This window comes from Phoenix dactylifera, chromosome 2 (genome assembly GCF_051530095.1).
Source record: "Phoenix dactylifera cultivar Ajwa chromosome 2, Ajwa_hap1_PhDact_Kaust_v1.1, whole genome shotgun sequence".
Classification (NCBI taxonomy): Eukaryota; Viridiplantae; Streptophyta; class Magnoliopsida; order Arecales; family Arecaceae; genus Phoenix; species Phoenix dactylifera.
The window spans coordinates 12058716-12071322 of record NC_143191.1 but is presented as its reverse complement, the minus strand read 5'-3'; the positions used below and the strand labels follow the sequence as shown (position 1 = coordinate 12071322).

General features: G+C 36.9%; 2 protein-coding genes across 2 annotated transcripts; one reads left to right on the top strand and one right to left on the bottom strand.

Moving 5' to 3' along the window:
• Positions 1 to 1950: 1950 nt before the first annotated feature.
• Positions 1951 to 9462, top strand: TLP8 (tubby like protein 8). Its single transcript, XM_039121203.3, has 9 exons — positions 1951 to 2374; positions 2576 to 2687; positions 7688 to 7864; positions 8330 to 8385; positions 8465 to 8567; positions 8680 to 8769; positions 8869 to 8964; positions 9174 to 9241; positions 9324 to 9462. The coding sequence occupies exons 1-9, from the start codon at positions 1968 to 1970 to the stop codon at positions 9397 to 9399; spliced, it is 1185 nt and encodes a 394-aa protein (XP_038977131.2). The 5' UTR covers positions 1951 to 1967; the 3' UTR covers positions 9400 to 9462.
• On the bottom strand, positions 8462 to 10844 carry LOC103722042 (ephrin-A3 protein). Its single transcript, XM_088715343.1, has one exon. It carries the CDS (start codon positions 10842 to 10844, stop codon positions 10551 to 10553), a length of 294 nt encoding a protein of 97 aa, XP_088571469.1. The 3' UTR covers positions 8462 to 10550.
• Between the last annotated feature and the right edge of the window lie 1763 nt (positions 10845 to 12607).

Here is a 12607-nt window from a genome sequence, read left to right as displayed (position 1 = left end):
CTATAATATATATTATCCAATTAAATTCACATATCAATAAAAATCATCTATTAAGTCTACGAATAAATCAAAAATATATAATGCAAGAAAAATAAAAAATAATCAGGTCAGACATGCCAAAGTTTAGGCAAGCTTGACTTCCTAAGCCCAAGCCCAGCCCATTTACTTAATAGGCCTCTTTCTAGGCCTAGCTCGGCCCATCAAACCTAAAACTTTTGATCTAAGTCCATCCAAAAGGCTTTGGGCTTGAGAAGGCTGGTGGCCGGTCTAACCATTAAACAAGCCTAGTTGAGTTACATTTATGGAGTTTACCTTGAAATGTTAATAATTTAAAAAGAGTAAAGCTAAGCATACCCATTAATGGGACAATTGAGGTGGCTTCATGAGCAAGATGACCAGCTGGACAGATTTAAATAACCAAGAGGGATATTTTTGAAATTAATAAAAACTAGCCCCTTCATCTTCATCTTCTATTTCAGAGTCTAAAATTAAAAAAAAATGCATGAAGACGATGTCATTTAAAATATTAAAATACTTAATATTAAAATAGTTATATATTTTAGATATCTCTAATATATGCATCACTTATCTATCTAATGGTCAAAAATAGAGAGAAGAGCTAATATGTAGATGCCCATACAATAATTTAAATAAAATTGGTCCCGACTAATATCAATAAGTATGGTCAACATAAATTAGACGGGTCTAGATTCAAACTAAATTAATCTACTCTTGGTATAACTTTGTGAATGCAAATCAGTCATTGATTTTAAATTAGTCTACCCGTTCATTAATTATATTTTATCAGTAGTTAGCTCAAATTGCTCAAATCCAACCCAATCTACAAAAGTGATGAGGAAAGAAACAAGGATATCAGCACGCCCCGGCCTACCTAAGCCGACCCCAAGCCTAAATCTACTCCTAGATCCATCTGACCCTGACCAATCAATCGGCTTGAAAGTTGGAAGGAAAATGCTATGACAAACTCATCCAATATTCAACCTCATCAAAAAACCTTCGCACGCCTTCGTTACCTGCACCCAATAGAAACCGTCTACTTGGAGCTATAACCAATTTCAACTATAGCTTGATCTGATGCCGTCCACTCAAATGAAACTTTCAAAGAGACCAATCTAAAAGTTCACCTCTTTGATCAATGACTAATGATTAAGTCATGCAAGCGCTCACAAAATCCTTGTAAGCCAAAGAAATATGGCACGTAATTGTCTTTACCCTTATTTTGAAGCAAATCTTTTGACTTAGGCACCTTTTAATATCTTGATTCTTCATCTCATTCAGTTCAATACAGCACACTTACCAAAATGATCTGCTACAATCATATCTCACTACAAAGATTTGTCTAAATTTCTTCTGGCGCCAAAGTTGCAAGTATCTGAATGTTCTCCATAGCCATGAGAAGGCATACATACAAAACAAAGCCTTTTGACTCTTTTGATGAAGGACTTCCTATAACCCTTATTAGCCCCCACATATCCCGGCAATTATAGAACAAAGTTCCAAAAATATAAAACCACCAGTTCCTACGAACCAATGGCTCATTATAAGCTTCAAGACTAAAGCCAATCAAAGAGAAGCTCACCTCATCCAACAGCCAGGATCAACCCCTCAAAGCCAAATCACAGTCTTGATCTGCGAGGCATGCTACCCTGTACTGCTCCTCGAGAACAACGTACCAGTACACTTCGAAATCTTCCTCTTCCCGCTCGCTTGCCTCCATCCAACACCATCATTAAAAAAAGTCCAAAAGAAGTTTACCAAGAAAGAAAAAGTCCAAAAGAAGAGACGCTGGAACGATCCACTTCCCGAGAAGACGACCGTTAGTCTCATCCAATTCAAACTCCACCGCACATCTCCCAACGCTCTATTCAAATTTGAATCCTTCCCTCTTTTATATATATACCCGAGACGCAGTTCAGACCTTTGTTTGTCAACCCCACTCTATCCTAATGACCGGACCAAAGAAGACTTCTTTGCTCTCCCACCGTCCCAACTCCTCCTCCACCGCGTATAAATCCCTCTACCTCAACCCGCTCACCGACGTCGGGGTCAACTCCGCCGACAAGGAGAATGTGGTGCCCGACGTCGGCCCGAACAGCTTCAGCCAAGGCCGTGGCCGTGGTTTTGTTCCCCCTTCAAGCAAGGAGAAGAGCCTGCAGGCCTCTGGAGCCAAAGCCATCCATAACAAGATTGCACTGAAGCCTTCCTCTCTGCAGCTGTGCATGAAGCTGAACGAGCCTGATTCAAAGCTTGGGGGAACGAGGCCGTGGGAGCCAATCTCGTCGTCTTCGGATATGTGGGAATTCTCGGACTCAGAATCTGCGCCCGCTTCATCCTGGTCTACTCTTCCCAACAGGTCTTTCCTCCTCCTCCTCCTCTTTGTTATTTATATGAGAGTGGTGAGGGCGCGGTTGATTAGAAACTGAACCACTCGAGTGGAGGGGCGTGGTAGTAACTGATCAGCTAGCAGGCCAGTTCTTTGTAATTAATGTGGAGATTGGTGTACGTTTGGCATGCAGCCATGCATGGACTAAGTTATTTTATATGGTGGTTTCAGGTCATTATTGTGTAGGCCACTGCCATTGGATGTCGAGAGGTGTACTTGCATTATAGTCAAGGAACAAGCACAGGGGAGGGGAGGGGTGGCCCTCTATTCTCTTTATACCAATGTGAGGTCACTCTTCTTGCTCTTAGAATAAAATTTTTGGGAGTTACTGATGCTCGCGAATAATGGTTGTTAGCTTAAAATGGATTTGTTTTTTTGTCATCAGTACCCACACTTCCTTCTTCTTATAATAATTTTTTGGCACTTTTTTCTTTTCTAGGGGTAAAGCTATTTCCTCTGCTCCTTTTCTGGTTCCATTTCATGTATTTTTTTTTCCTTCATAATTTCACTTAGTGAGAACAGTAATATCAAATTCCCTGGTTGCATCTGGGTTCCATGACTAACTGGAAGAAGGAAAAGTTTTTGCTAGATTGGGACAATGTTCTCAGATGAGTCTCAAGATGCATACCAGATTACACTGCTTCCTTCTCAACTACTCCACACTTTATGGTGCACACCTTGATACTATGTGATTGTGATCCATATGCAGTGAGAATGGATTGTCAGCTAATCTGTTGCATTTCCTATTTTGACTTGGGGCAGGCGCAGGCACCCCATATCAACAGTTGATAGTTGAGGTCCAGGGATTTTCTTTCTTTTTCCCCCTTAGGCCTTCCATAGTAAATGATATTTTTATCTTTTTTAAAATGAGACACTTATTTCAGTCTTATTGGAGATAAGAGGGAAAATGATATAGGGACATATAGGGAAAGATCATCTTCAGTAATGATGTTTTGCATTTGTGTAATCCGAAATATTAGGTTCATGATTCTCAAAACATTAATGACTGAGCAACTCATCATGTCCATTTGATTTCAAAACATTTCAATGATTGCGACTTATCTAATATTTGATGCTTAAAACTGTGGTCATAAATATAATTATGACATATAAGATTGTGCATTTGAGGGCAGAGGCAAAAAGAATGATGAAAAAATAATACTTGCAAGAGGCATAGTAAGTTATCTTGGACTCGCACTGCCTAAGAAAGACATTTGAAATAAGATTCTGCATTATATCACTTGTTATAATGGAAAAAAATAATGAACAATAATGCATCTATATATCTTCCCAATGGACAGGTGACTGTTTTCTGAAAACACACATCTATGAATCGAACATCCGGGGGTTGTAGGCATCAATCCGGGGGTTGACATAGTCAATGAAGGAAAGCAGGTTCAGTGCATTAGTAAAAGGACTTAAACCCTCTAATATGATGCAAATATCGTAAAGAAAAAAGGGAAACTGCTAACTTGAAAGTAGGGCTGCAAATGGATCGGGTTGACCCGTGACCCGACTTGCGTAAGACCCGACCTAACCCTTGAAAGTAGGGCTGCAAATGGGTCGGGTTGACCCATGACCTGACTCGCGTAAGACCCGACCTGATCCGATTTTTAGGATCCGTAGGGCCGGATCGGATCCTAAATTTGGACCTATTCTATTTTTCGGGTCGGGTCGGGTCCACCCAATCTCGACCCGGACCCGACCCGACCCATTTTTTTTGGGTCAGTATTTTTTTTAGAGAATGTTGCCTTGATGCTTGGGACCGACTTGTTGAATTTAAAGAATGTTGAATTTGAATATGTAAATATAGCTTAACTAGTAAAATGTCTATTTTCTTTTCCAAAAAGAATTAGGGCAATAATTGCTTGATGTTTCTTACTATTATATAGTGAAACTTTGAATATAAAAATATATAGAACCGGACCTGACCCGGACTTGACCCGGACTTGTTGAATTTAAAGAATGTTGAATTTGAACATGTAAATATAGCTTAACTAGTAAAATGTCTATTTTCTTTTCCAAAAAGAATTAGGGCAATAATTGCTTGATGTTTCTTACTATTATATAGTAGAATTTTGAATATAAAATATATAGAACCGGACCCGACCCGGACTCGACCCGAACTTGTTGAATTTAAAGAATGTTGAATTTGAACATGTAAAAATAGCTTAACTAGTAAAATGTCTATTTTCTTTTCCAAAAAGAATTAGGGCAATAATTGCTTGATGTTTCTTACTATTATATAGTGGAACTTTGAATATAAAAATACATAGAACCGGACCCGACCCGGACTCGACCCGATCCGAATGACTCGTCGGGTCAAAATTTGTAGGCATGGACCCAACCCGACCCGATCCGAATTTCAACCGGGTCGGGTCTGGGTCCAAAATTAGGATCCAAACAAGAAACCGGATCGGATCGGGGTCACTCAGGACCCGACCCGACCTGACTCATTTGCAGCTCTACTTGAAAGTAGAGAAACAACAATGAAGAGATTAATTACATGAGGGAATATTATTGACTATGCTAACAAGTGTTTCTTGTAGGGCTGGAAGTGGGCCCATTTCCAGGCTAGTTCCTTGGAGTGGAATATCCAACATACTAGAGAAAAGAATCCTGTTGATGCTCATTTCACGTTGGAGAACTTTAGGACCAGGTCACCGACGTAGAATTCTCTTGGCACTTATTATGGTGTAGAACAGGCATAGAAATCTTGTCCAATGCCAGGATAGTTAAATGTTCATGTGTGTAGAGAGTGCCCTCCAAACGAAACCTGTTTCCCTTCTTATGTAGATTGATAGTTATTTCCAACAATAACCACACTCTTTTGATGCTTCCTTGCCCTGGTAACTCCCCTTTGGTAGTTGCTGAGAGTTACCTGCAAGAATAACTCCCTCTTGTCCTGATGACTCCTTGTAGAAAGTTAATTCCGGCAATTAGCTATCCAAATATGGCCTCTTGTATAAGTGACAAGTGAGCAAACATAGCTCCTTCAAGTGTTATGCGCAAATGATTAACTAAATCTTGATCAGTCTTATGCTTTTTAACCATTTACTATAGTTGGTCGATAACGGACTAATTTTTGCATATAAACAGTGACAATTTTTTTTTACATCAGAATAAATATGTACTAGGTGATTATAATTGTCTACAGGTCCACCGTATAGAAGTCTCCCATGATGTTTGCTTGCAATTATATAAGGAGAAATCAAACTGGAGGTGACTGTCTAAATGGTTAAGACTTTTTCCCAAGTATACTTGTTGGCAGATTGGGATATCCTGTGATCTGGTTCTCTTGTCTGATCTTCGGCATGGCCATGCCTAGAGCAAGAGATAGGAGCAAATGAAAACCATGGAAAGACAACTAAAAATTTAGTGGTTTCAATCAGAAAAGTTTTTTATAATTTAAAAAATTAAATGGCTTAAAATGGAGCCATAAAAAATCAAGTCTGCTTATTTTGAATCTGCATAGCTTTTACTAGATAGAAAGAGGTGATGTACAGATTAGCAGATCACTAGATAACAGCTGTCTTATTACTGCTATTTTTCTAAATGGCTATTGTATGAACAGAAACATTAAACAGCTACTATAGACATAATGCAAAGATAGGTAAGTGGCAATTTTTATAGTTTTTGATAGGTGTAAGGGTAGAACCAGTTGTTTATCAGGTAAAGAGAACCAACCTGAAATAAACAATAGTAGGCGATCATGTGTGGTGAATGGTCATTTTCAATGTTTTTTATGTAAATTTTCCATTAAATAATTCTGCTGGAGATGTGCAAAATGTTGTTAATAAACATTTTAAGGATTAGATGTCCAATTCTCAGCTCATATTAGATGTGTCGAGCGATAACATACTTCAATAATGAGCCCTATGATAGCGTTGTTTCTTGCATTTTAAAATGTTCCCACAGCTAGCAACAATCAAATTAAACCACTGTCGACTACAATGAAATGCATTAGAATTTTTTTTTTCCCCTATGATCACAACTCAAGTATTAGAGCTGCCAAAGTTAACACATCGGTTCAGCTTCAGCACTTTATACAAAACTTCAGCGTAGGAGAGTGGAGAGCAAGATGGGATGAGAAGAAAAGTGATGGTTAAGGAAAGAAGAAAAAAAAAAAATGAATAAAAGAAAAAAAGTTTCAAATGCCCATAAAAGTCATCCAAATTTTAGAAATACAATTTAATGAGCTGGAAGCAACAGAAGAAGCTCTAGGGTACATCACAACTCTTTCCAAAGTTCATTTTATAAAGTAATTCCAAACTAAATCAATATTCCGAGTGTCAAGTTCAATTTTCTGAGATGACAAAATAAACAGATGATGTGATAATGATCACTTGGAAATGCTACTAACTTTTTTTTAAGGATATGATGGTCAAGATAATGTATAACATAATTGGAAATCCAGAATACGTAATCATGGTGATGCAGAAAAAGCTGAAATGTTTTCCCCAGTTAGCCTGGATTTCTCTTTCTGAAATGCTTTCGTCCAAATTTTTTCATTGTAATTTGTAAATGTCAACTTGGAAGGATTGTTTATAACTCATGTCGGTTTTCATTCGGCTCCACTCCTGCAAGCATGATAGTAACATTTTGGCTTTACTCTGATACCATGATAATATGGCCCAAAATTTATAGGCTTACTGTTCTTTTTTCTTTATTTAAAGTAGTTTTGACAAAAAAGAGAAACAATGGTGAAAATCGGGATACTAGTTTTTAACCATCTTATGAAATGACAAGAGGCAGGCTGATTAGGAATGATTGGCAAATGAAATTCAAAAACTCTACTATGGACAAGGTTGATGGTGTTTACAGCCATGATTCATAAACCCCACTAAACAATTTTTGGATCCACAATTCAAAAAAAGTAAAAAGGAGATTTAAATGAATAATGAATGCAGAAAGTATTTCTAATGTTAAATCTTGTGCACAATATAGTTATAATCAGGTCTTCTAACAATGTGGCCAAGTTAGTGATTACTCGTTTTCGAGCTTTACTATTTATATTCATAAAATCTGAGATTGTGAACCACAAAATAAGTGTTCTAGTGATATTTTAGCTTCATGAGTCCATTATCCAGAAATAAAAAAAGAAACTGCGTAAGTTTGATGCAATTCCAATAATCTTTTGATATTATAGAACTAGTACCTTCCCTTCTAGAGTCTTGAGCAATGACAACTTTGCAGCTAAAGTATATTTTTTTAAATGTGTATAGTTTACTGAAGTTTTATCTGAATATCATCATTTAAAATAGTTCATCACATTTTTAACAGGAGGGTCATGGACGACAAGATCGGAAACTAGCTGCTGCCCAACATGCAAGGAGAAGTGGTAGGTCTCAGTTCATTGTTTCTCAGAATCCAAAAGGGATATTTGGCAGCTCAGATGACAGCTTCTTGGGTACCATAACGACTAATCTCATGGGATCAAAATACCAAATATGGGATCAGGTTGAACTATCCTTTTCTTCTTCGTTCTCGATCAAGTTGGATGCAATTCTCATTTTTAAATTACCATCGATATTTCTTTTCTTTTTTTTCTTGATTTTTGTCCATATTTTGATCCAAAGTCTTTTTTTTATAAAAAAAAGGAAATTCTGAAACTCTTTAATATTTTTCCTTCTTTTAATAACTTCTTGTGAGGTGACCACCCTCTCCATTATAGTCAAAAAAAAAAAGGGAAAACCCACATTTGAATTTCTAAAAGATGTTTTCTGCTTTTATAATTCTGAAATTTTCATTCCATATAAATACAGTCAGGAAATGGTGTCTTATGAACAAACTTGAGATGGTACTCTATACTTTTTAAATATAATTTTTGAACACCTTTCTTAATTCAGTTTATAAACAGAGTTATTTTGGAAAAAAGAAACAGCCATTAGACCTGATAACATGGTCAACTCTTAATGCCTGCAGGGAAGCCCGCTCGATTCCTTGAAAAATCAGTCAAAGAGACTTCTTGGTGTTGTTGCGTAAGATAACTTCTCTTACTCTTTCCATAGCATAGCAAAGATTTCATCTTGCTTATTAGTGCTATACATGATATGGCAGGTTTGTACCTACTATAACTACTCTCACAGGGAGCTTTAGAAGCATGAGGGCTTGGATTCCCAAGCACCAATCAATGCAACTTAAAAACACAAAAACAACTCAGGTGACTCATAGTTCGGATCATCTAATATCTTAATTCAGAAAAGGAGACCAAAAGGAAGCAGAAATTAAAGAAGAGACAATGCAATTGGGCTCTAATTTTAAGAACATTGCAGATTCAGCATATCAATGGACTTCCCAAAGACTGGGAGGAGAAAAGGAATAGAGCCTGTCAACTCGTCTCAAGAGTTCCATACTACAACAATGTAGGCCCTTAAAATTACCATCCTGAATTTTAGATGGGAATCTTTTACCTTGATATGCCACTATCCATGCTATATTTTACCTCCTAATCTCATTTTTAGGTTACAAGGCGATATGAACTCGACTTCAGAGAGAGGGCAGGAAGAACAGGTCCCAGAATTCAGGCGTCAGCGAAAAATTTTCAGCTGATCATGGAGGTACCTTCTTTCTTGTTCTGCAAAATCCTCGATTTTCAATAAAACTATACAATTGTATATATAATTCGTATCATGTTAGGTTTTCGATATGTAGTAAACTTGCAGCGTCCTGCGTCTGTTAATAGTTTGCTAGACTGTTATGCATATTTAGAATTTTCTGTATCGAGTTTCTCCGAAAGATCTGACTTACGCTTTCATGGAATGGGTAGGAGAAAGGAAGACAAACAATTCTACAACTTGGTAGGATTGGGAAGTCGAAGTATCTAATGGATTATAGGTAAATAAGTACCCATACTTGCAGTTGCTTGTTTGTAGGTATATGTAAATAGAAGTATAAACACCAAATTTCTGTTCTGCAGATACCCCTTGACTGGTTACCAAGCATTTTGCATTTGTCTGGCCTCCATTGACTCCAAACTCTGTTGCTCGGTGTAGAACTTCAACTTTCTGTATTTCAGCCTCTGAATACAATGCCTTACAGTACTTTACAGCCCTTCTTGGACTCTCAATGACAACGATCGGAGTTTCTGCAGCTCAAACACTGTCACATAGAGAAGCATAAACAAAGATGCAGGACCATTTCTCTTGTGCCATCAAAATGTTCTAGCAACATAAATGCACTGTATATTATAAGAGATGATATAAGTGTTCGTACATGTAGAAATATCTGTCATCTGGTAGCCTCTCCAGCGCATTCTCATAGATGAAATGATCCGGGAAAAATTAAGGAAAATTTATATGATTGATGGATGCTATGCTGTCAAGTGTGGAAAACCAGTTAACACCATACACTAACTACACCAATGGAGCAATTTTTAACTGAGAAATTGTTGATATCAGTAACCAAATTCCAGCTACCGATTCCTTAATTGGTTATATGCAATTAAGATGACCTCCGAACATGGCTGATAATGCTTCAGCTTCATCTGGTTTGGTCCATTATACTTGCATCCAAGTTCATGAGCTTAACCCACTCTTTTATCCTTCTGCTGGTTCAAATTCAAACTTACAGCCCTACTTCGGCAATACAATAATTCAACTACACCCTCATACCTCCTTCAAGTTATGGCTGTTTGAAAGTTGAAAAATTAAAATAATATGTTGGCAGGAGTCCAGACATCTTATTTCTTTTGAGGCAGCAGTATTGTGTGGCTTGCACAGAAATTTAAGGCCTTTACCTCAAACATTCACAAATCTAGTTCTCTTCCCTTTCTTTCTGTTTTCTTTTTTTTTCTCCTCACCTGAACATGTATGGGAAGAAAGGTAACTGAAACTACAGTGATGATAGATTTGAACCGAGGTCCCTGTATCTGACAAAAAGATCTTGCCGACTAAGCCAGTTGGCACCCTCACATTTGAAGTAAGGAAGAAAGAAAGATCATTTATAAAAAACACCACGTTTTGATAATCAGGTTCACCTGAGAGTTTTTGCTCATTGAACATATTCTCAATCATAGCTTACAACAATTTGAGGTGCAATTCGCACAATGCAGCATCAGGAAATGCGGCATCCAGAACTTGAGGAATTAAATCTGAATCCTAGACCACAGAAGTACCATGCCATGAGTTTCGAAGAACATTTCAAGTTAAGATAATTTCAATTTTCCTTTGTATAAAGAATATTTTGCTTCACAAAGTGCCTTCTCAGCTCCAGACTTTTCGGAACAGGGATCTGAGGACCCTAAAGTAACTGCAAAGTAGAGATATATTGTGCACAGAAATGCCAACAATGCCATCATTGTCAGAAGGAAACGATGCCGCTCAAGAATGGTAGACCAGCTTCCTAATTCATCACGACCTGATAGCTTCTTGGAAGGGGATGATGAAAACAATGTGTTTTGCGATTTCCTATTTGGAGATGGTAATGAAGTGAGAACCATGGTCGTTAAAACCTATTTAGACTGACCAAAATCCTGCATGAATGATAAAACGAGCTTTTGTCAGCCAACAGAGTACATCATGCCAAATAAACAGAGAATGCGACTTTCTGAGTTGAATGTTTGTTTGCCGCGCAGCTCAAAGACAACATATCAAGTTGTTACAACTACAGGATTTGCTGTATTATTTTCACATGAAAGATAATGATAAAAAAATATGGACCAACAAAAGGAAAGGACAAAGTATTGATGATATTTAACAACTACAACATCCACGACGCTCACATTCTCCCAATAAAGAAGAGCAACAGTATTCATGATATTTAACAACCTACATTAATTTTTTTTGATGCATCAGGATGACAAGGATAACTTTATGCAATTTTTCTGGGATATATATTACTTAGTTATTGATTATTGCAAGAAATGGTGGATAACCTTTTCACTTTCTATGATGCAATCTGATCAACTTCCAACTTAGTTCATCCTGTGAAAACAGTTGCCAGAAATCCTAGCAGCAGAAAGTAGTTTAGCTAATTTAAACATAACCGTGGTCATCCATCCATCCTTTTTAAGCAAGAAGGATGGACAGGCATTAACTATAAAAAACTATCTGCAACAGATGCACAGCAGCTCAAAAACATGAACACTCGATACTAGCACAAAGATCACAAATGACATTTTTTAACCTACATTTTTTTTTACAAACACATACCTACATTTCTACACCTTAAAATAATTTATGTCATATAACTTGAGAATCCAAACACTTGATCTTGTTCTACAAATTTTGAGATGCAGAAAAACCAAAATTCAATTGATTGTATGTTTCTAAAGTATAAATCAAATCAAAGCATGGTATCATACAATGAATTTGTCCATTCAGTAACCACTAGGTGCACAAGTAAGAGACCTTCATATCACATGATTTTTGTTCTTAGACAATTTAAACATTGCAAAATATGATCAATCATATGGATTCATTTTAAAAAGAGTATCATTGATTTTAAGCCAAATAGTTTGGATAGTACTTTAGCTTAACTCTACCTATGTTTTAGAACCAGTGATCCAGACCAAACCATCCGGGCAGCTTGATGGTGGATCCACAAATTCACCATCCATTCCATAGTATGCCATACCGTACCGAACCAGACATCCAGACATCACATACAATGGAATCTGTGGATTATTATTTCCTTTTTAGAGCAGAACAATGGCAAAGATAACGAACAGTGTATGACGGTCTACAATTTTAAAGTTAAGAAGCTTGCAAATGGAATTTCAATGAAATTGGTTTAGAGAGTAGTAGATATCATCAACTTTCTCAGGGAAGTGATAATAGATACAATTTCTTCAGATTGAAACATGCTTTCAAAATCTATTTTAGTACTTTGGTACAATTATTAAAACATGCAAAGAGGGCTCCATATTATTATCCTCATCACATTGTTTTGAAGATCAATTAAAGATCTTAGGAATAAAAATCATTCCTATACTGCAACAATAGAAGATTAATTTGTGTAATGTCGGCTGACATGGTACAGCTACATGCATCGATGATTATGTATGAAATTTTTTAGTGAACATGATTCAGGTCACAATGATTTGTGAATTCCCATGCATTTAAATCTCCTTATTGCAATTTTAAAAGTTTCTCACCAAGAATCAAAACCTCTCATTATAATCCAGCCTAATTGCCTATGTTTGAACCTATGCAAAAATAGAGCAGACCATGAAAAGTATCCTTGTAAAATCAGCAGTGCATT

Coding starts and splice junctions, on each gene's coding strand:
- LOC103722042 (XM_088715343.1), bottom strand. CDS start 10,844: ATGGTTCTCACTTCATTACCATCTCCAAATAGGAAATCGCAAAACACA.
- TLP8 (XM_039121203.3), top strand. CDS start 1,968: ATGACCGGACCAAAGAAGACTTCTTTGCTCTCCCACCGTCCCAACTCC. Junction 8,386..8,464: donor AGACTTCTTGGTGTTGTTGC/GTAAGATAACTT, acceptor ATGATATGGCAG/GTTTGTACCTACTATAACTA. Junction 8,568..8,679: donor AAAACACAAAAACAACTCAG/GTGACTCATAGT, acceptor AGAACATTGCAG/ATTCAGCATATCAATGGACT.